General features: G+C 45.5%; 1 protein-coding gene across 6 annotated transcripts in view; it reads left to right on the forward strand.

Moving 5' to 3' along the window:
- The window catches only part of Mbtps1 (membrane bound transcription factor peptidase, site 1), a 56,386-nt gene that overhangs the window by 6,112 nt on the left and 27,821 nt on the right, over nt 1-22,453 (forward strand). For 5 of the 6 annotated variants that reach the window (XM_052727252.1, XM_052727256.1, XM_052727254.1 and 2 more), the window contains exons 2-9: nt 5,279-5,765; nt 7,017-7,274; nt 11,517-11,720; nt 12,611-12,721; nt 13,059-13,168; nt 16,186-16,302; nt 16,970-17,037; nt 21,465-21,567. In XM_052727252.1, the coding sequence (XP_052583212.1) occupies nt 5,603-5,765; nt 7,017-7,274; nt 11,517-11,720; nt 12,611-12,721; nt 13,059-13,168; nt 16,186-16,302; nt 16,970-17,037; nt 21,465-21,567 (1,134 nt within the window). In that variant the 5' untranslated portion in view covers nt 5,279-5,602. Of the gene's footprint in view, nt 1-5,278; nt 5,766-5,788; nt 6,343-7,016; nt 7,275-11,516; nt 11,721-12,610; nt 12,722-13,058; nt 13,169-16,185; nt 16,303-16,969; nt 17,038-21,464; nt 21,568-22,453 lie in introns of those variants that run through there. The other variant, XM_052727255.1, reaches the window with a different exon arrangement.

A 22,453-nucleotide genomic window follows, 5' to 3' on the forward strand; every position in this document is an offset into this window, starting at 1 on the left:
TCTTCTCAGTGCCTCTGCTGGGAGAGGGGGCGGGCTGGGCCCCTTTGTCTATGGCTGGTTGGCTTGGATAATGAGATGAAGTCACTCTTCCCCTTTGTAAATATGTATTTTAGTGGGCGGCATTTGAAACTATGTAAACAGCAGAGTTTTCCTTAAGCTTCCACTTTATTTGTGTTGGAGACTGTTTTCCCATTTAATTTTCAAGGAGTTATGATCTGTTACTCATTATATATTGTGAGGCTGAGATTGTCCCAGATTTTGCTAGGAAAAGTCTCTCCACCCTGGCTTCTGGTGGCATATTCTCCCAGTGAGCACTGCTTCACTGTCTGGCACAAGGGGTTCCACAGTCGTCTCATCTGGTCCCACCCCACCCCCACCCCCTCCACCTGCCCTGAGCTGTTCTTCAAGGAACCCAGCTTCTTTCCCTGGAGAATAATACTCAGCCATCTGGGCACAAGGTGGGCTTCCTTCTTGGGGGTACAACACGTGGCAGGCACTGCTGCTATGTCCTCTTAGTGATGGGGTATGTATTCAGATATGCACTTGTTTATTTCTAATCTGTGAGTACATCTGAAAACCTTGAGTTCCTACTAGCATTTCAATTGCCGCTCAATACTGAATGGCTCATTCATCTTATTTTTTGGTGGCCTTCTCACACACTTTCTTACCTGCCTGACTCCAGCCCTAACTGGTTCTCTGTGGTTCCCTTGTCCTCAGCATACTAACTCAGAAAGTGAAGGACAAGTTAGTAGCTTTCTTTCTCCCTGTGTGTGAGCCTGTGTACACATACCTGTCTAACTAATGTGCTCCTGCTTGCCACTAGCTAGTGAGCATGTCTTGTGGCTCTTGTTTACTGACTTGGGGTTGTAGCTTGGACACCATGGGCTGTTGATACAGGTGAATAGGTCTGTTCCAGCTCTCAAAGTACAGTCTGTTTTTTAAAAGCCCCACTGGACATGTCTGTGGGTTAGGATCTTTCTGAACACGCAGGCCTAAGAACGCAGGGGTTAGTGGTAAATGGTTGGCTTTCTGTGCCAGGCCCCAGGCACTATCTTCTAACAGTCGAGTCATGAATTAGAAGCCATAAAGGAAACTGATTTGAGCCTTCTCCCAGGATTGGGAACCTGTAGAAACCTCAGGCTCTGTAGTTTTCCACCACAGGCCCATCCCATCACAGTAATGTCTTTAAAAGCCTGGACTTTTCACCTTTGAGGACAATAAACAGGTTACCTGGGTCTACACAGCAAAGCTGTTTTCGTTTTCTGTCATTTCCAGCTTGTTCATTTATTCCAGGAGACTTTGTACCTGAAGCGGTTTCCTTCTTTCCTTACTTCCTTCTAGCACTTATGAGCGTGGACAGCAAGTTTCTGGAGTAGATGGGGCTTGGTGGAGTGCAGTCAGACCAGGGGCCACTCGTTCACTTTGTGTGACCTTTTTCTGGAAGAGATCAGTAACATTTTAAAAACATGTTCCTTTGTGTGTCTGGATGGGTACTAGTGTGGAGATCAGAGAGGACGTATGTGGGAGTTGCTTCACGCCTTCTGTTACGTAGGCTCCAGGGGTGGAGCTCAGGTAGCCAGGCTTGGCAGCAAGTGGCCTTCTCTGCTGAGCATCTCCCTCCCTCTCTCTCGAAACTAGCCAGGAGACTCATCCAGTGGCCAGACTTGTCTTATGGAAGTCTGATTTTGGCTTTCTTTTGGTCTCTCCTGTTCCCCAAAGAAGAGGTGCTGGGTGGCCCAGGATTTGCCTCCCAGTGTTGATGAGCATCCTTTTTTAAAATTAATTAATTTTTTATTAAGACACTTTTTATTCATTTTACATACCAATCACAGATCCCCCTCGCTTCCCTCCTCCCGAACCCCCCCACCACCATGAGCATCCTAAACAGAGGTGTTCACAACTTAGTTTCCATGTGGGTGTTCCCCTGAGCCAGCTTCCATTTAGTCTTCATCGCAGAGGCAAAAGTTACCCTTATGACTTTGATTCCTCACCTGCACTCTCCCACGTCTGGTCATCAGGAAAGTTTGACTCTACCTTCTTATTCTTAAAGTCCAAGTCAGCATCTTCTCTCCCTGGGTTATTTATACCCATGATCCTCCACTGGGTCCCCTGTCCCCTGTATTCATTTCTCCTAGAAGCCTGAGTGGTCAGCTGTGTCTTCCCTTCCCTTTCGAAATAAGAACCGAGGTCCTCTCTGATGTTCAGGGCTGTCCCTGATCTGTCCCCAGTTCTTTCATCTCCCCTCCCTTCCCTTCCTGCATTCTGCTCAGCCATGCAGGCCTGTTTCCTTTGCTATTCACTCCAAACTACTTCCTGTAGGTGTCCACTTAAAGGTCCCTTCTCTGGGCCTCTGTGGCACTCAAGTTGGCGATGCATCCCTCTTAACTGTCCTGTTTCCTTCCTTTCTCTGCTTTCCAAGCACAGTACTTACCGTCAGCTAAGCTGCACTTACTTATTTCTTATCTGCATCCCCACACTGGAAGATAAGCTCTGTGAGGTCAGAGGTTTCTGCCATATCCAGTACTCTGACCCTCCTGCCTGTACAGTGCAGAGCTCTGAGCAGTTGCTCGGCAGCCTTGTTCTCTGGCTCTGTGCTCACTCCTCTTGGCTGCTGATGTCTGCATTCTGGAGTGTCCTGCACCAATCCCCTTCCTCCTTAGACAGGATGCCCAATTGGTCCTTGTGCATATTCTGTGTTCTTGTCCCTGGATGCACTACTTTCCCTCCATAGTGCCTTTATGTAGCTCCCCAGCTCAGCTTCTGTGCAACTAAAAGCTTCCTTTTGTCACTCCTAAAGGGACTCTGTCTCAGTTTAGGTGACCTCTACTCTGATACCTTCCTTTCCTGCCTTTGGCCTGGTGGCTGGTTGGGGTTGCCTTCCTTTGCTTCCTCACACATACAGCGGTGTCCCTGACCTGCTCACATGCTTGCTCTCGCTCTCGCTCTGTTTCTGTCTCTGTCTCTCCCCTCCCTCCCCCAACACCTGGCAGTATTTTACTGGGTAAGCATTCTATAAAATGGCATGGCATAGTGAATAATAAAGGCAGAGTGTGCTGTGATGTTGGGTGTGTGTGTGTCTGTCTGTCTGTCTGTCGGTCTGTCTGTGTGTGTCTGTCCTATTTCCCAGAACTGACTGGAGTAGAGTTGATTACCTTATGAGTTTCTCTGTGTAGTCCTAGCTGTCCAGGAACTAGCTCTGTAGATCATGCCAGCTTCAAATTCAGAGTCTCCTGCCGCTGCTTCCCAAGTGCTGGGATTAAATGCTTGTGCCACAAAGCTTGGCTGGTTATTTTCTTTTGAAAAACTTAATTTCGTTCCTTTCCATTTCTTTGTTTTGAGAGAATCAGGCCCCTGCCTAATTTGTAAATATCAACTCTCTCTTCTACGTAGAATACATTAGAATAGAAATTGACTGTCTACCTGTGAGAGAGTTATCAAGGACATCGTTGAAAGTGATTTATTGCAGTAAGGCCTGTGATGCTCTCACAAGTATTGCTCACTAACTTTCACATTATATATATCTACACTAGCTTATAGATTCTTTCTCTTAAGGCAGAAGGATTTAAGAGATTATTTTAATTTTTAAAATTTTATGTGTATAGGTGCTTTGCCTTCATGTGTGTCTATGCACCATGTATATGCAGTGCTCAGGGAGGCCAGAAGAGGGCCTTGGATCCCTTGGAACTGGAGTGACAGATAGTTGTAAACTGCCATGTGGGTATTGGGAATCGAACCCATGTCCCCTGGAAGAGCAGCCAGTGCTCTAACCACTGAGCAACTCTCCAACCCCTTTTGTAAAGTGCACACTTACTACAGCATTAGAACTATTATATTACTTCAGTGACTGGCTATATATTCTTTGACCAGGGCCGTTCTCTGAGACTCTGTTCCCTGATAGCCCTGATAGGGCTTCTGGCTTCTGCAGAGTGTGTAAGGTGGCTTAACTGACCTTTGGTCTTTCTAGGGGGTCTTTGCTTTACTTTTTTGCTCTTGTGGTTGACATTCTCACTGTCCTTCTGTTGAGATAGACATCGTTATTTCTCCTCTGAGTACATCCCAGCAGCCCCAGTCTCTGGTGTGGGTTCTAGACTGGCTGGTTTTGCAGACTGTTGGGTAGTGCAGCAGTAAAGGTCCTCCTGGTGAAGTTTAAGCAGCTGTTTAGGTCCTTCTCCCTCAGTCCTGTTTCATCCCCTTCCTGTTTTAGAAGGACCAACAGGCAGTTGCCGAAACCAAAACCTCTTTATTACTCTAAAGGACGAGTTTCTTCCAGAAGGATGAATTTAACCGACTCATCTTGGTTGATGGTGTCTGGTTTTTGTTTTTTGTTTTTTGTTTTTCTTCCTCTTCTTTCATGACAATACAAGGGCCTGACTTGTTCCATGTCCCCTTCCCTGGCTGGATTGTTCCCCTCAGATGTGATGGTGAGCTGCATTTGCTGGTCATGCTGTGGCACTCAGCTCTTGCTGCCGCTGTTGTGAAGAACAGCTGTTCTCCTATACTTTAAATATTTTGAGAGAGAGATGAGCCTAAGAGAAATTTTATACTCAAATATAATACTTTCTTTAGAAATAGCTTGCTTCACAAACTGTTCTCTATTCCACTTCCAGTAAAGGGCTAGTCTGATTTTATAATAGATTAAACTGGTTTAATTTAAGTTTGACGTTTCAGGTAAAATAAATTTAATGGCTGCAGAAAACGTCTGTACCCTTTTCATAAAATTGGCAGAAAATATTTTAAAATATGAGTACATTTAAGCAGTGTCTCTTAAAGAACCTATTAAAATGACTTGGCTAGATAATAGTTAGTACTTAGGTATAATTTACAGCAGAAAATAAGGTCCTATAACTATGCTTTTGACTGAAAACTTGTAGATGCTGATTGGCACCATGCCCTGGCCTGTGGAGAGCTACCCATGTCAGGAAGCACAGTCTGAAGCAGAAGTGAGGGTGGCACGGGAAGGATGGCTTTTCTTTTTCCTTTCTAGCTGCAGGGATGGAGGCTGGCCTGCTTCGTGCCCCTCTGCTTAGCTGTTGTCCTTAGTCTCTTCATTTTCCTCACTTGTTCTCCCTTTACTTCATGAAGAGCTGTCTTGAAATGTTTCCAGGAAAGCAGTGAGGTGTAAGTAAATCTAAACAAGAGCAGGGACTTTGTGTTATATTCTCATTTGTCTGTTTTGTGACTGGGGTGTCTGATCCTTCCACTTAGATTACAGCTGTTACTGTCATATCTGGCTTGATCGGGATGCTTCTGATGTCTCTGTGTGCTGTTTTTATTTCAGATCGGCTCACGGAGTGGTTGCTTGGGCGTCCCCGCTAGATTTGGGTCTGTGTGCAAATGGAGTTTAGGACTCAGTCGACTCTGCCCTAATGAGAGAAGCCCCTGTCCAAGATGGAGAAGAAGCGGAGAAAGAAATGAAAGCCTCTTTTTGGGCCAAGCTGTGGGTGACCATGGGACTGAGGTTTTCTTTACGTTGGACAAGTCTGTAGGATGGCTCATCAGTAAGGTTGCAGCTTTTAGCCAAAACAGAAATTCACTTCTGATCAAGGAAGAACCTAGTGCGATTTGAATTTATGCAATTTTATAACCATATTCACTTAGGACCATGAAGCTCATCAACATCTGGCTTCTTCTGCTGGTGGTTTTGCTCTGTGGGAAGAAGCATCTGGGTGACAGGCTGGGGAAGAAAGCTTTTGAAAAGGCCCCATGCCCCAGCTGTTCCCACCTGACTTTGAAGGTGGAATTCTCCTCAACTGTGGTGGAATATGGTAATGAACTGTCTTCAGTGCTGGACCCTCCCATCTTTGTTTTCAAACTTAATATAAATATTAGCTTCCGTTCTACTTCTGTGGTAAATTTCAAATGGAATGAGTGCGCACCATGTAGGCATTAACATTTGCTTAAGGTGTTAAGTAATGGAGTAGAACTGACTGTGTACAACAGCTGGGAGGATGCTGATGTAGGTGCTTAGCATCACTTTGGAAGTCAAGCCCCAGGCGAAGGGCTGAGCCGGAAATATGTGACTCGATCTGATCTTTATCTTCACTTTCTGTAGAACAAACAGCCGCACACATTCCCTGAACTCCTGTCTCTGTTGGAGAACTACCCTTCTTTACTGTAGTCAGATTTCTGTAGATAGGGGGGTTTTATTTTATTTTGTTTTCAATTTACAAACATTGTATGTGGATGAATGTTTTGCCTGCATATGTGTCTGTGGACCACATGCGTGCTTGGCACTTGTGGAAGCCAGAAGAGAGTTTCAGATCCTGTGGAACTGGAGTTACAGATGGTTGTGAGCGACTGTGTGGGTCATGGGAACTGAACCCAGGGTCCTCTCTAAGAGCAGTAAGCACTCTTAACCACTGAGCTATCTCTCCAACCCCCCCCCCCCCCCCCCCGTTTATATTTTTTAAGGTGTATTTTGATTATATATGTATGTGGATATATACACGTGTGTAGGTGCCTATGGAGGCTAGAGGTATCAGATCCCTTGGAGCTAGAGTTATAGGTGGTTGTGAGATGCCTAACTTGGGTACTGGAAACTGAAGCCAGGTCCTCTGCAAGAGCTTAACTACTGAGCCATCTCGTTAGACCCATACTTACATTTTAAAAAATACATAGGTGTCTGGGTTTGAACTGTGTATTTTGTGTGATTAAGATTCATGTAAGTCAGCTTTACCCAGAACTCTGAATACTGCTGCCTAGAGCTTTTTTTGTTTTTGTTTTTTGAGACTGGGTTTCTCTCTGTAGCCCTGGTGGCTGTCCTGGAACTCACTTTGTAGACTAGGCTGGCCTCGAACTCAGAGAGATCTGTCTGTCTCTGCCTCCCGAATGCTGGAATTAAAGGCGATTGCCACCACTATCTGGGTGCCTACGGCATTTTACACTTATTTTTCTGCTTACTCTTATTTTGCTCTGGGCTTTTGAGGTACATTGTTCTTTTGCCAGTGAAGATTCAAATTAGGTATACTCTATGTTATGTATGTAAGTACTTACTTTACTGTGGCCATTGATTTCAGAATATATTGTGGCTTTCAACGGGTACTTCACAGCCAAAGCTAGAAACTCATTTATTTCAAGTGCTCTGAAAAGCAGTGAAGTGGACAACTGGAGAATTATACCTCGGAACAACCCATCCAGTGACTACCCTAGTGATTTTGAGGTGATTCAGATCAAAGAGAAGCAGAAGGCCGGGCTGCTCACACTTGAGGATCATCCAAACATCAAGCGGGTGACACCTCAGCGGAAAGTCTTTCGTTCCCTGAAGTTTGCTGAGTGTAAGTATGGTGAGCACAGGCCACACCACTGCTTGGCTTTCACCACAGAGTCGCTGAGGCAGATTTGGAGACACCTGTGTCCTTTTTCACAGTTCTCCAGTGGAGAATGTTGTCCTGACAGGCAATTTCCTTGTTTTGTTTTCTGAGACAGTGTTTCCTGTAGCTCAGGCTTCAAATTCCTGAAGCTGAGGCTGGCCTTGAACACCTGACCTTACCTGTGTTCATGTCTCCACCTCCAAAGTGCTGTGATTGCAGGCATGCACTGCCATCCCCAGTGGACAGCATTTTCTTGAGAAAAGCGGCTTCGTGCTGTCTTGGGAGGAACACTGAGGGTCTGTAGTGGACCGTGGTGGTGACCTGTATCTCTGTGGAAGCTGGTTTCTGTGTTCATCTGGGACTCTTCTGACTTTCAGTCTACCAGCCCTTTGTGTGTTGAGTGGAAAGTCTTGGCTTTTTTTTTTTTCTTTTTAAATGCCAGGTGCTGGTGGTACACGCCTTTAATCCCAATACTCAGGAGGCAGAGGCAGGTGGATCTCTGTGAGTTTGGCCAGCCTGATCTACGTAGTGAATTCCAGAACAGCCAAGACTACACAGGGGAACCTGTCTCGAAAAACAAAAAACAAAAAAACAACCCAAAAAGCAAAACCCCAAACCAATCTTGCTCTGTAACCAGGCTGGAACTGAGACAGTTTTCTTGCCTCCTCTTTGCAAATGCTGGAATTGTAGAGGTATGCCACCATACTCTTGTGTAGACCTTGTCTTTGGGTCTCCTCTGTACTTTGGTTTTGCTCCTTTTGAGTGCATGTTTTCATCTTTATAGCCCTCTTGCAAAAGATCTTTTTCCTGGGCTTTGTTTTGTTTCCCTCTGAGCTCCCTGACCAGGACCAGAGGTGGATGTTGCAGCACACCCTTGTAATCTATGGGCACTGGCAGGCCTTTGGGTGTGAGCCTGTGGAGTCTGGCTCTCATTTTCTTGGGCCTAGTTTTGCTACAGTTGGGCTTTTGGAGGTAGAATCCATCCCCAAGTAACAAACTACAAACTTAATGTAGTGCTTTCTGTATTATAGAGGACCTGGTGCCACCAGGGGAACATTTTTTCTTTTCTCAAACCAGGTTAGCACACTGCTAACTTTAATAATTTGCTATCATTTCTTTTGTCCTTCTTTCCTTTTTTTTTTTCAGTTTTTTTTTTTTTGTTTTTGTTTTTTTTTTTTTGGTTTTTCGAGACAGGGTTTCTCTGTGTAGCTTTGCGCCTTTCCTGGAACTCACTTGGTAGTCCAGGCTGGCCTCGAACTCACAGAGATCCGCCTGCCTCTGCCTCCCGAGTGCTGGGATTAAAGGCGTGCGCCACCACCGCCCGGCTCAGTTTTTTAAGACAGGGTTTCTCTGTGTAGTTTTGGTGCCTGTCCTGGATCTTGCTCTGTAGACCAGGCTGGCCTCGAACTCACAGAGATCCTCCTAGCTCTGCCTCCCAAGTGCTGGGGTTAAAGATGTGCACCACCACTGCCAAGGCTGACCCAGAACTTACTGTGTAGTCCAGGGTGACCTTAAACTTCTGATACTTTTGTTTCCACCTTTGAAGTGTGGGGATTATAGGCCCTCACCATCCCACCCAGTTTTAAGTGGTGCTACCAACAAAACTTGGAGCCTTCTGAGTGCTAGGCAGGTATTCTACCAACTGAGTTCCAGTTCCAGCCCTGTTGTTTGTTTTATTGGGCAGGCTAAATAAAGAACATTTTATTCTCACTGCTTTGTCTGTTATATACTAGGCTCCAGAGCCTCTGAGGTTGTGCTGTCTTTGGAAAAGCTGACCTCTGCAGTGCAGCAGACCAGGATTTTGAGTCAGTTGCAGACTTTGGGTCTGATTTCTTAAGGGCCTGGCCTGTTATCCCAGATGTCTTGTATCTTTTTCTCCTTAAAGAGCAGCAATGCCCAAACAACTCAGGAAAACCAGATCAAACTTGGTACAATTACCCAGGTGCATACACTGTCATTTTATTCAGCTTCCTGTTCATTTTGGTTCTTTCGCCTTTGAGAACTCTAGAATGTTTTTGGAAACTTAGAGTTGCCTGATTCTAGCCATGATGCCTAGGCCATTCTTACGGGGTTCCTTTCTGCAGTGTCTGTACTGTGTTGTGGCTAGCTACAACCTTGAGCATGAAGCTCCTTTTCACTAGAAGCTTCATTTTCTCTCCTAACATAGAGAGGTACTGACCATCACTTCACTGGTTCTCAGAGGAGGAAGTGAAATAGTGCCAGAGTGCAGTGCTTAGCAGTGTGCTCATAGCATGTGGTAGCACTGGAGCTCAGGTTTTACTTGATGTTGATGTTTGGCTGAAGTCTGTCTTGCTTTGGATCTCATTGGGTTCTCTCCACTGGCCCTAAGACAAAGCTAACATCTTTCCATATGAGATATTAATGACATCATGAAGATGTCCACTTGTGCTGGCTAGTTTTATGTCAACTTGACACAAGCTAAAGTCACCTGAGACTCCTCAGGAACCTCAATTAAGGAAATGCCTCCATAAGATCAGACTGCAGGCAAACCTGTAGGGCATTTTCTTATTGATAACGGATGTGGGAGATTCCAGCCCATTGTGGGTGGTGCCACCCCTGAACTGGTAGTCCTGGGTTCTATAACAAAGCAGGCTGAGCAAACCAATAAGCAGCACCCCTCCATGGCCTTGGCATCAGTACCTGCCTCCAGGTTTCTGCCTCTTTGAGTTTCTGTCCTGACTCCCCTTGGTGATGGATTGTTAGCTGAAGTGTAAGCTGAAATAAACCCTTTCTTCCTCAAGTTGCTTAGTCATGGTGTTTCATCACAGCAATAGTCACCCTGACGAGACATCATCTCTGTTATTTGCAGAGATCTTGCTGTTCTTTTTATCAGTTTCTTCTGTCCAAGCCAGTGATTCCCAGTTCTTTCAGTGGTTAGTCATATGACATGGTCTGTATCCCTCACTATTTTATTTATTTATTTATTTATTTGAGTGCTCTGTTCTGTTTAAGGTCAAGCAGAGCAGACTGTTCCCATCATCTAAATGTTCTTACACAGTATCTCTGGGATTGTCCCTGCTGTTGACTGAAAGACTAGCGTCACCTGGGAAACTCAGTGCAGATAAATTTGAATTGGACTGTCATTTTAGAGACAGTTGCTTCATGGAGTTAGCAGCCTTTTTTTTTCCACGTCCCAACTTTTCATGGGTATAGCCTGAAAGCCTTGAGAACAATGAGAGTCATATGCTTTAGAGCTAGTACCGTAGGAGTAGTACAGGCTTGTTCTTAAAACTGATTTGAGGGCTAGCAAGGTGGCTCAGGGGGTGAAGGTGCTTGCCGTGTAAGTCTGACAATCTGTGTTCAATTCCTGGGACCCATGTAAAGGTAGAAGGAAAGAACTGACTCAAAGTTATAAGTGCCTCCTCACACTAATAAATGAAATTGTTTTTTAAAATACGATTGTTTTTTATTATAACATAGACTTTGAGAGGTAAAATGAAAACTCATTTTACTTTTACTTTTATTTCCTTTATTTTTTAATGAAGGGATTTTTCAGGTATTAAAATTCATCATTTAAGTGTACAATTTGACAGATCTTAGCAAAAGTACACAAAATAGGTCCAGAGTATTCTCTTGCCTCAGACCCTCCTCTCGCCCTCCTGGTTCTTTCAGTTCTTGAAAGGGGAAACTGGAAAAGGTAAGAAAATCTCTGAGTTTTGGGCAGTACATAGCTTAAAGTCCCTGCTAAAGTCTGGCCAGAGGTATGTTCAGTGAGGTAAAGCAGCTTTTTCCTTTAAAACCTGCTGATCCTCCAATGGCCAGCTCTTGGGTCATTTCCCTTTTTTTCTGGCCTCTTGAGGGCAGGCCACTGGTGAGAATGATTTTTATCTTTAGTGTTTCAGTGTCACAAAAGGTTTATTTATTTGAGTCAGAGTTTTGTAGTATAGCCTAGGTGGCTTTAAACTCGTGACCCTCCTGTTTCAGTCTTGCTAGTGCTGGGCTTACGTTGTCTATTATGGTGACCCCCAGCAGGACTTCTGTAAAAGTCACTGTAAGTCTTTCTCTGCCTTCCCTTGGTTACAGAATTCTAAGTCATTTGGGTATAATATAGCAACTAAATACTGTCCCATAGTTGTGATTGCCTTGAGGAAAGTCCTGAAACATGAGTTCAGGGTGGCCTTGCCTTAGAGCACAGTGTGTGCACTTGTCCTCGTGGTCTCTGATCATGCTCTTCCTTGACTCCAGCTGACCCCATTGTGCCATGTAATGAAACCCGGTGGAGTCAGAAGTGGCAGTCATCACGACCACTGAGAAGAGCCAGCCTCTCCCTGGGCTCTGGATTCTGGCATGCCACAGGAAGACATTCAAGTCGGCGATTGCTGAGAGCCATTCCTCGCCAGGTTGCCCAGACATTGCAGGCAGATGTGCTGTGGCAGATGGGATACACAGGTGTGTACTGCAGACCAGGGACTTGGACAGTCAGCATCCAGGGAGGCAGTTTGCTGGGTTGTCCTGCCACAGCTCTGCCAACAAATACTTCTATTCCTTCTTACCGTGTATGAGCTGGGTACAGTGAACTTTCCTGGTATTTGCCTCTTGAGCCCAGCATCTGTTTCACATCTAAAAATTTGTGTGTATGTGCTTGAACACAAGTACATGTGTATGTATGTATAGGAATGCGTGCGTGTGTGTGTGTGTGTGTGTGTGTGTGTGTGTGTGTGTGTGTGTGTGCACATATACACAAGTTCATATGTACATGTGTGTGTGAATATATGCCATGGTGTGCATGTTAAGGTCAGAGGTTGACTTGTAGGCGTCTCTTCTCTCCTACTATGTGGGACCTGGGAATGGAATGCAGGACCTTGGGCTTGAACATTGCTTTCCTGTTGATACTACACAAAACAGCAGAACTCATAGCCCATGGCTGTCGTCATGTGCTGCAGTACCACATCGCATCTGCAAAGCTGCATTTTTCTAGGAAGGTGATAGCATTCAAAGATGGACACCTGGATTTGGACAGTTAGTCATATTTACTAATTGTAACTGTGGAGCAACTGAGGGATCATCCCACTAGCTGGCCACTTGATTCAGGAAACACCGTGTCTTACACAATGAAACTCAGAATCAGTGAGAGTCCCTTTCCTTTGCTGAAGAGAGCAAAACAGCTCTGTCTTCACTAGTGTGTGAACTTAACCTGTGAACTGTGTCCTATCCCAGGGGCCTGCCCTTGATTTCCTGTTTCTGTGGCTCCTTCAAAGGAACGGTGTTTTGTGGGTAAAAATCAAGAAAGATTATTTCTCCCAATATGATTGTTTGTTGTTTCCTCTTTTTGGGATAAGGTGCTAATGTCAGGGTTGCTGTTTTTGATACTGGGCTCAGTGAGAAGCATCCACACTTCAAGAATGTGAAGGAGAGAACCAACTGGACCAATGAGCGGACCCTGGATGATGGTAGGTCCCAGTCAGATGAGGGCAAGGCTCTTGGGTCTGGAGGCAGTACTTGTGAATTACCCTGTGGTTGCACAGACAAGCCCAAGTACTAAGAAGCTTTGCTGAGCCTCTCAGATGATGTGGGGAAGTAGAGGCTGGGAGAGAAGGAGGTACATGCTGAGAAAGGTTACCTGTGGAGTTGCCCACAAAGGAGAATAGGAACAGTGGTGTCAGGAGTGTGAGGGGCAGAGGCTGCTCGTGTTTCCAAGACCAGGAGTGTGTGGTCGTTGGTTTGGAGTGTTCTACTTCGTTGTGCATCCTCAGCTGTCTCATGGGACTTCCTTTTTTGTGGCTGCAGGGCTGGGCCATGGCACATTTGTCGCCGGTGTGATTGCCAGCATGAGGGAGTGCCAGGGATTTGCCCCAGATGCAGAGCTGCACATCTTCAGGGTCTTTACCAACAATCAGGTAGGTGCTTGAGGGGCCTTGAAACATTTGAGTGGTCAGAGCTGAGGTATGACATAAAGCACTGTTGTACAGCCACTACAAATGGCACACTGCAGTAACAGCCTTCCTCATTGTCATGTGTGCCTCACTGCCTCACATGTCCTGTCTTCTGTGTGTCCTTCCCCCAACACTGCATTCATCAGCCTTCCCCAGTCCTGATGACTGACCTTCCTCCAAGGCTAATGTAGTTCCTTGATCTGTTTGTCTTTCACAATCAGGCTTGCCTGGACACTCGGGCTACTGTCTAGGTCTTCCATGATGGACTAATGGCATGTTCATGGCTTACATACTCCCCACCCCCACCCCCCACCACCATTTAGTTCCCACTGTTGGAGAAGGGGGACTATGTTGCTGACCTCTGTATCCTAGTATCCCAGCACCTAAGGTTTACAGCTTTATTTACTCATTTCGTCTGGAAACAGGAAGAGGCTACTGTATGCGTGTGTGTGTGTGTGTGTGTGTGTGTGTGTGTGTGTGTGTGTGTGTGTGTGTTATTTGTGATACTCATTTATGTGTGTTTGTGTGTGGAGGCTATCTGTCAGCCTGAACACCATCCACCTTGTTTTTTGTTTTATTTTGTTTTGTTTTTGACGGGGTCTCACTGTCTTTCCTTGGCTGGCCTGAAGCTTATTATGTAGACCAGGCTGGTCTCAAACTCATGAACTCATAGAGATTCTCCTGTCTCAGCCTCCTGAGTGCTGGGATTAAAGGCATGCATCACCACACCCAACTTCTCCTTGTTTCTTGAGACAGGATTTCTTATTGGTACTAAATAGAGAGAAGAGCAGTAGCAGTTGGTCCAGGAAGGGACTGAAACACAGTCCCTTCATAAGATGCCATTAATTAGGGGAAAGGACCTTGTGGGAGAGAGAGCATTAGACAGAAACAGTACAGTTTATAGAGATCTAAGCATTATGGGACCTTAGAAGGAAAGAGATTCTTCCCTTTAAGGCCTGCAGAGCAATATTGTTAAGAGACTAAGAGAGATGAGGGAAAAGGGGGAGATCACTACTAGGGGTGGGGTGGAGGCCAGAGGAGCCTCCTTAGAAAGCAGCCTTTTAAGCACTCCCATAATTAGCACATCCCAAGAACAAAGAAATTATCAAGCTGGCAGTAAGTTTCATATCATGTGATTTAGTTCACTGTAGCATACAAAACAAAGAGCTTGGTACCATAAATTGAGAGCTGTCAAGTCACAGCATAGATTGCTTAACTTTGTTCTAGAGCAAGTTGCAGGGAGGCCTGACCTCATTCAGGCTATAGGATCCAGTTTAAACATGTAGGCCCATGTTCAGATAACTGGAACTTGTCCATTAGGCTAGTCTGGGTGGCAAAAAAGCTCCAGGGATCTGCCTACCCAGTTGTGAGATTTCAAGCATGCACTACCACATCCAGATTTTTATGTGTGCATCAAACTCATTCATGTTTGCATAGCAAGTGCTTGACCCTCTTAATTTTTTTTCCTGTTGCTGTGACAAAATACTCTGTCAAAAGCAACTTAATGGAAAAAGAATTGATTCTAGCTCACAGTTCAAGGTTTTGTTCATCATGATCAGGAATCTGGGTGGCAGGAACTTTGAGGCAGCTGATCACAAGGATCCATAATCACAAAGCAGAAGAGCAGTGAATGCAGACTAGTGCTCTTTGTTTTTTCCCTGAGTGCTCTGCCCTGTGGACCCACACACAATTAAAATGGGTCTTCCCATGTGAATTAATATAATCAAGATAACCCCTACCCCAGGCATGGCCATAGGCCCATATCGCAGTTGTTTCTAGATTCTTCAAATTTACGGTTGACACTAATGGTCACTACTCAGAACCATCTCTCCAGCCCTTATTTATTTATTTTTTTTAAAGATTTATTTGTTTATTATCTATTAAGTGTTCTGACTGCATGTATGCCTGTATGCCAGAAGAGGGTTCCAGATCTCGTTATAAATGGTTGTGAGCCACCATGTGGTTGCTGGGAATTGAACTTGAGACCTCTGGAAGAGCAGCCAGTGCTCTTAACCTCTAAGCCATCTCTCGTACTGCCTACCGCCCCACCCCCCACCACTCCCCCAGCCCTTATTTTTAAATTTTATTTTTGAGCTCCAGCACATCAAAAAGAAGCACAGTGATGACACCTACCTGTTCCTTCCAGTGGCTTTCCGCTAACTCCCCATAGTTCTTTGCTGCCTATGCTGCCTCTTAGGATTTCTTTTGCATATCAGCATGCAGTTTAGCTTTTTTAGAAAGCCTTTCAAAATACTTTTCCTTACTGTACTACTCTGCCCACTGTGAGCTTTGTTTTGTGTTTTTGTTGTTGTTTGGTTTTTTGTTTTTGCTTTTGAGACGGGTCTTACTCTGTAGTTCCAGACTAGTCTGGAACTCACTGTGTAGCCCAGGCTGGCCTCAGACTCAGAGCAGTCTTCCAGCTGCACCTTCTTAAGTGCCTGGATTACAGCTGTGAGCCACTATACCTGGCTTAGCTTATGTGTGAAAAACAAACAATCAAAAAACAGAAGTAGTATTTCAAAAAGCAGTGTAGTTTACATAAGGAAAGTAGAGGGTGCTGAATACTGGTGACATGATACTGTGAAGTGACTGTGGTTGCTCCTGTTTGTCCTTCAGTCTTTTTAGGACTGAGGGGTGTTAGACAGATGCCTTAAACTGTAGAAATGCTTAACATGACAGCAGTGTCTTAGAATGGGTCCTGTTATGAGGCAGTTAGAAGCTCAGATTGGTCCTAGAAGGCATGCTATGAAGTAGACAGTTGCCTGTTGCCCCCTGAGGAGAGACACAGCATACAGCACAGTCCTCCTCTTTGGGTTTAGTTCAAGGACTTAGTTTGTGGGTGTAATGTTTACATTCTAAAGCATTTTTACTTGGGATTTGTCCCCATGCTTTGAAGAATGTGCTTGTCCTTAGAAACCAGAGCTGTCATAGCTCTTTACACTTCTGCTGAGGCCCTCAGAGGACTGTTTCGATTTAACCAGGTGTCTTACACATCTTGGTTTTTGGACGCCTTCAACTATGCCATCCTAAAGAAGATTGACGTTCTAAACCTTAGCATCGGCGGGCCTGACTTCATGGATCATCCCTTTGTTGACAAGGTTGGTCAAGTCACTGTGCAAGGGCAGTATGTTGGGTGACAGCACCTGTGCTTTTGTACCTGAAGTGTATGTCATTTCTGCTGAGGTAATGACAGCTTTGTGAAACAGGGTTAATGACATGAACGTCAGAAACTTGCATGTCACAACCCAGTGAGCTAGAGGCCTGGGAGCAGGTATTTTTAAGGAGCATTGCTGCCTCCCTGGCTTTTTTTTTTTTTTAAGAGATTTATTTATTTGTTATGTATACAACATTCTGCCTCCGTGTATGCCTGCACGCCAGGAGAGGGCACCAGATCTCATTATTGATGGCTGTGAGCCATCACGTGGTTGCTGGGAATTGAACTCAGAACCTCTGGAAGAATAGCCAGTGTTCTTAACCTCTGAGCCATCTCTCCAGCCCAACCTCCCTGGTGTCTTGATGCCTTTCTTTTAAACCTGCACTCTGTTTTCCTGAGCCCGGCCACTGGGCCAGTGTGCTATGCATTGTCCAGCCCCAGGTTTATTGTGTTGTCCTCCAAAACCTTATCCCATGTGCCCATCCCACAGGGCCTACCACTGCCTTAGAGGGGACTGTTTTCTTGGGCATACTTGGAGAAGTTCCACAGTTTGTGGGACAGTGACCTATTGATAGTAGCATTCATTAACAAAATGCTTGGTTATTTTGTAGGTGTGGGAATTAACAGCTAACAATGTAATCATGGTTTCTGCTATCGGCAATGATGGACCTCTTTATGGGTAAGTAATCCCAGGATAACTTGAGGGATTCTTATTCCCCTGAAGTAACTGAAATTGTGTGTCTTCAGTCCTTGTGTCTTTGTATGTGCTCTTGTTTATATCTATTTAAAATTTGTTGTTAGGTTTTTAATTTAAAAAATGGAATGCATAATGACCCCCAAGTCCTTACCACCTGCTTCAACAATTGTAAGTAGAAGGCAGTCTTTTTTATAGTAATTTAAAAGAAAAAACTTAGCTATAGTTTAGAGACCTGAAAGTTTTATTCTGTCCTTTCCCTCCCTCCAAAGTAGAACAGATCTTGGGAGATGGCTTAGTTGGCAAAGTGTTTGCCATGCCAGCGTGACTAACTGAATTTGGATTCCCAGCACTCACATAAAAAGCCAGCTGTGGCTGCATGTACCTATGACCCCAGCACTAGGGTTAGGAATGAACAGAGGATGATCCTTGGGGCTTGCGTGTCAGCTAGTCTAACCAGTTGATGAGCTTTGGTTCAGTGAGAGACGCAGCTTCAGAAAATAAGTTAGAGGACAATGGGGGAAGACCCTCAGTGTTGCCCTCACCTCTGCCAACACATGTGAGCATGTGTATCCACATATGTGTCCACATATACCAAAATGTATGTATGCCCCACACACAAACAAAAATTAACCAGGAAGCTGGGCATGGTATCATATACCTGTAATCCCAGTGCTTGGGAGGTTTTGGAAACAGGAAGATCAGGAGTTCAAGTTCAGCCTGGACTACATGAGACCCTATTTCAAAGAAAACAAGACAGTAATTAGAATAGTGGGTTTGTTAGGGACAAGTGTGTTCTGAGTATTTTTTGAGACTCACTGTGTATAGCACAGTGATTAAATGGATGAATGTCTGCCTGTCCCAAAAGAGCCGGTGTAAACACAGTGAGACTCATGTGCTAGGTGCCTGATGCATTCATAGATGGTGCTTTTGGGGCTGACAGGGTCAGTGAGGAGAGCAGCAGAAGACAAGTTAAGGTGTGCCTTATGCCAGTTTTTGGAAATTAAAGCAGTGTAAGGCATGAAACACTTCCCACTGAAAAGTTCAGCCTGCTGGGTGTGGTGGCACATACTTTTAATCCCAGGCTGGTGGATCTCTGCTAGTTTGAGGACAGCCTGGTCTACATAGTAAGATCCAGGACAACCAGGGCCGTGTAGAAAGACCCTCTTTCAAAAGCCCAGACAAACAAACCTGGGGTCTCAGTTCTCTCCCTGTAGCTCTGGCTTACCTTCTACAGATGCCATTCATAAGCAGTCTCTGGGCGCACTTCTGGAGTAGAATGCTTGTCACCCTCAGTCACAGAGTAATCAGGATGGGTGCAGTTCAGTACTGGAACCAAGGGTATAAGGTGACCTCAGAGAAAAGAGAAGTTGCCAGGGGAATGTGTTTTACATGTCATGTGTGGTAAGGAGAGAGACTGGTTGTATGTACAGCTGTATATACACATTCATTTGTTCATACTGCATTTGGCTGAGATGTCCTTGGAGCTCTTGCTGAGGGAAGGCAGGCTGTCTGGAGGAGAGGCAAGTGTATGCAAAGCATCCAGAGCATAGGACAAGGCCAATGATGTGAGTTGGTGTTTATGTGGCAGTCCTATGGTACAGCCTGATGTGCAAACCATCCCTTTTAAGGGACCACAGTTCTTGATGTGCTGCGATTCATAAATGTAGTGGCATGAACTGCCCTAAATACTTTTCTGTAGCAAGTAGCAAGCACCAGCTCTCAAGGCATCTGATGTCAGCTTTTCTTTTCTTTCCTTTCCTTTTCTTTTCCTTCCTTCCTTCCTTCCTTCCTTCCTTCCTTCCTTCCTTCCTTCCCTCCTTCCTTCCTTCCTTTCTTTCTTTCCCTCCCTCCCTCCTTTCCTTCCTTCCTTGCTTGCTTGCTTCCTTAATTATATGTACAGTGTTCTGCCTGCATGTATCCCTGCAGGCCAGAAGAGGGCACCAGATCTCATTACAGATGGTTGTGAGCCACCATGTGGTTGCTGGGAATTGAACTCAGGACCTCTGGAAGAACAGCCAGTCTTCTGAACTGCTGAGCCATCTCTCCAGCCCAATGGCAGCTTTTCTTGTTCCCTTTTTATGTGTTCTCCCTCATGCCTCTTCTCCCATTTTTGACAGCCCTACTCAATTCAGAATCAGCTGGGCTGTCGGGTTCCTCTCTTCCTGTCTTTAGGCTTTCTTACCGTGGCTGTTTTAGCATGAACAGAAGTGGGACCAGGCATGACCAGACAGGTGTGATGGGGCCTATTCAGGCTGAGGACCTTCCCTTTTGAGCCTTAGCCTTACTATTTGTCTCAGGGTCCTGGGCCTGCTCTTCAGGTGCTGTGCAGGTGATGCTGACACACAGGGAGAGCTCTGACTGGCAGCTGTTACTGCTTTTCCTTTGGTCTATTTTATTGCTGTGCAGGCCAACATTGCAGCAGTTTTCTAATAGACAGATGTGCCTAATGGGCAGATACACATTGTTCTTTGATCCTCTAGCTGGGATTGGCAAACTTCCTCAGATGTCAGAGAGTAAACAGTGTAGGCTTTGTGGTCAGAAGGTCTCTACCCCGGTGATGAGAAAGCAGCAGGGAGATGGAGAAATGGATAAGTTTGGCCGTGTCCTACTACAGCTATGTGTACAGAAACAGGTGTGGCACCTAACTTGCAAACATGGCAGTTCGCCAGCTCTTTGCCAGAACTTTTTGACCCGTGCACATCCTCCTTGGATCTGAGCCTCACCTGTGTCTTCAGTAGAAGCAATTGAAGGTTCTTGCTACTGTCCTTGCTGCTGGTTCTCCTGTCGATACTGTCTGTCCTTTATTGTGCTGTTCTGACATTCTGACACAGGCCCTGCCTGAACCGCTGCTGTTGTAGTGAATCATCACCTCTGAGAGCTTCTGAGCTGAGAGTTGGGAAATTAGTGTAGCTGAGAAGGAAAATCTTGAGGAGTGGCCCCGTGTAGGCTTGTTGATGTGCTGAGAGTACTCACAGACCTGGGCATCTTCTCTCTCTGCAGCGGTGGCAAGTGGCATGTGGCCCATCCCTGTGTCCTAGGTCATGAAAAGTTACCATTTTACAGCTTGGCATGGGAGGAGTGCTCCCAGTGCCGGTCAGAGGACAGAAGCATGCCCTGGAAGTGAGGTGGGCAGCCCCTGTTTTCTTTACCAGGATCTCTGGATCCTGCACCCTTGGCCCTGAGACTGATGAAAGTTAGTCTGCAGCTGTAGCCACCCTCCTTTTCAGTCCTAACAGGGCTTCTTGCTTCTTTATTTCCTGGCCTGGCCCTCTGAGTGCCTCCCATATTTTTTTAAGGGTTAAGATTTGGGGATTCACACATGGAGGGAGGTAGGAAATGGCGATCCTTGTTGACTTCAGTAGGAGGTTCTGCCATGTGCTTTTGTTAGTCTCTGCTCCTTACCTTCATGGAAATGTGCAGATGTGCAGCATCACTGGGTAAGAAGCCTTTCTGCTGCCTCTGAGAGGCTACTTGGTTACAGAGTAGTCTTGGCTGAGTGTGCTTTGAGCCTCTGAAAGCACATGCTCTAGACTCTTGCTGCACATCCCTGAAACCCCTGGGAATCAGTTGTGATTACAACATTGTCAGGGTTCTTGGAGCAGAGCTGTCATGTGTGAAGCTGCATATGTTCTTAAGTGCTCCTGCTTTCCAGCCAGCTTCACCTTGACTTCGTAATGTAAATCTTTTTAGACAGCTCTAGCTGGCCCAGAATTTGCTGTATAGACCAGGCTGGCCTCGAACTTACAGAGATCCACCTGCCTCTGCCTCCTGAGTGCTGGGATTAAAAGTATGCATCACCATGCCTGGCTAGGACCTAAACCTTTTGTTAGTCATTTTACTATAACTTTTTGTGCAGAACTATTGCCTTGAGGTCCTGGCATGTGTCTGTCATCTAAGGGCTCAAGATTGCAGGGTGACGGTAGCTATCCTCACATTCTCTTAAGGAAGTGGCATGTATATAGTAGGTCTGACTGTGGCAACACAACTATGGATCTGGGCTCATCTTAGGTAGTATCTGTTCTGATGAAAGAGGCAGAGTAGTCGACTCCAAAGTGGTGTGGGAACATGTAGGTGAGTGAGAAACTGATGTGTATGCTCTGGGGAAGTCCATGGCCAGGACAGATCCAGGGAATCCAGGGAGGAGAAATCCTCAAGATAGGCCCCATTTGTGCATGGTAAGGTGGAAAATGAGAGAAGAAACAAATGACCTTCCCGATAAGAGGCTAGGAATGTGGCATTTCACAGGACAGCTCTGAGGAGCAGCCTTCCATCAAAGCTGTACACATCTTGTACAGAAGAACCTAAGATATGGCCTTAAATTTTTCTGAGAGTGCTTGACCTGGTTCGAATTATTCGTTTTAAATTGTTTTTCTCCTTTTTTTCTCTCTCTTTTATATGTCTCAATTTAGCACTCTGAATAACCCTGCTGATCAGATGGATGTGATTGGAGTGGGTGGCATTGACTTTGAAGATAACATCGCCCGCTTTTCTTCCAGGGGAATGACTACCTGGGTATGCTTTTCTTTTTCTTTTTCTTTTCTTTTTTTCTTTTTTTTCTTTTTTGGTTTTTGGTTTTTGGTTTTTTGAGACAGGGTTTCTCCATGTAGTTTTGGTGCCTGTCCTGGATCTTGCTCTGTAGACCAGGCTGGCCTCGAACTCAGAGATCCGCCTGGCTCTGCCTCCCAAGTTCTGTGATTAAAGGCATGCGCCACCACTGCCCAGCCCTGGGTATGCTTTTCTATATTAGCCTAATGTGACTCACGGAGCCCTTGATCTATCGGCTCTGACATGTATTTGTTAGTGAACTGGCAGAGAAATAGCCCGGGCTGTGGATATGTGCGCGCACACACACGCGCAAGCACATGGACACACACATCACCACCACCACCCACCCCCATGAGGACAAGAGGTCAGGCTCCTTTGGTGTTAGCCACCTTAGTTCAGTGAGTTGAGCAGCCATGTAGACCCTAGGTGGATTCTGAGGGGCCTTTCCCAGTTCTAATCTTTCACCATCTTCTGAAGCTCACATGTAGGTGAAGTAGACTCAGGCTCAGTTGTCTAAACTGCGAGAAAGACAGCGATTCTCCTCAATACAAGCTCAGATTGATCTTTGGCCTTAAGAAGTAAATTCCAAGGTTGGTAATTTAGCTCCATGGGAGAGCACTGGCTGGCAAGTGCCAGACCCCACTAAAGTGAAAAGGAGAACCCAGTGAGAATAGTTCATGTCTATTCTTACAGTCATTGCATTCACTGTCCCTAGTGTTAGTGATTAATCAATATCAGAATGTTAGTGATTGAGCTGCTTGGGGTTTGATTGCGTATCACTTCACCCTCCTTTACCTCAGTTTGTTTCAAAATTAGATGTTCCCCAGAGCAGCACTCGGTTGCTTTATCCTTC

This window comes from Peromyscus californicus, unplaced genomic scaffold (genome assembly GCF_007827085.1).
Source record: "Peromyscus californicus insignis strain IS unplaced genomic scaffold, ASM782708v3 Scaffold_8__1_contigs__length_139910024, whole genome shotgun sequence".
Classification (NCBI taxonomy): domain Eukaryota; kingdom Metazoa; phylum Chordata; class Mammalia; order Rodentia; family Cricetidae; genus Peromyscus; species Peromyscus californicus.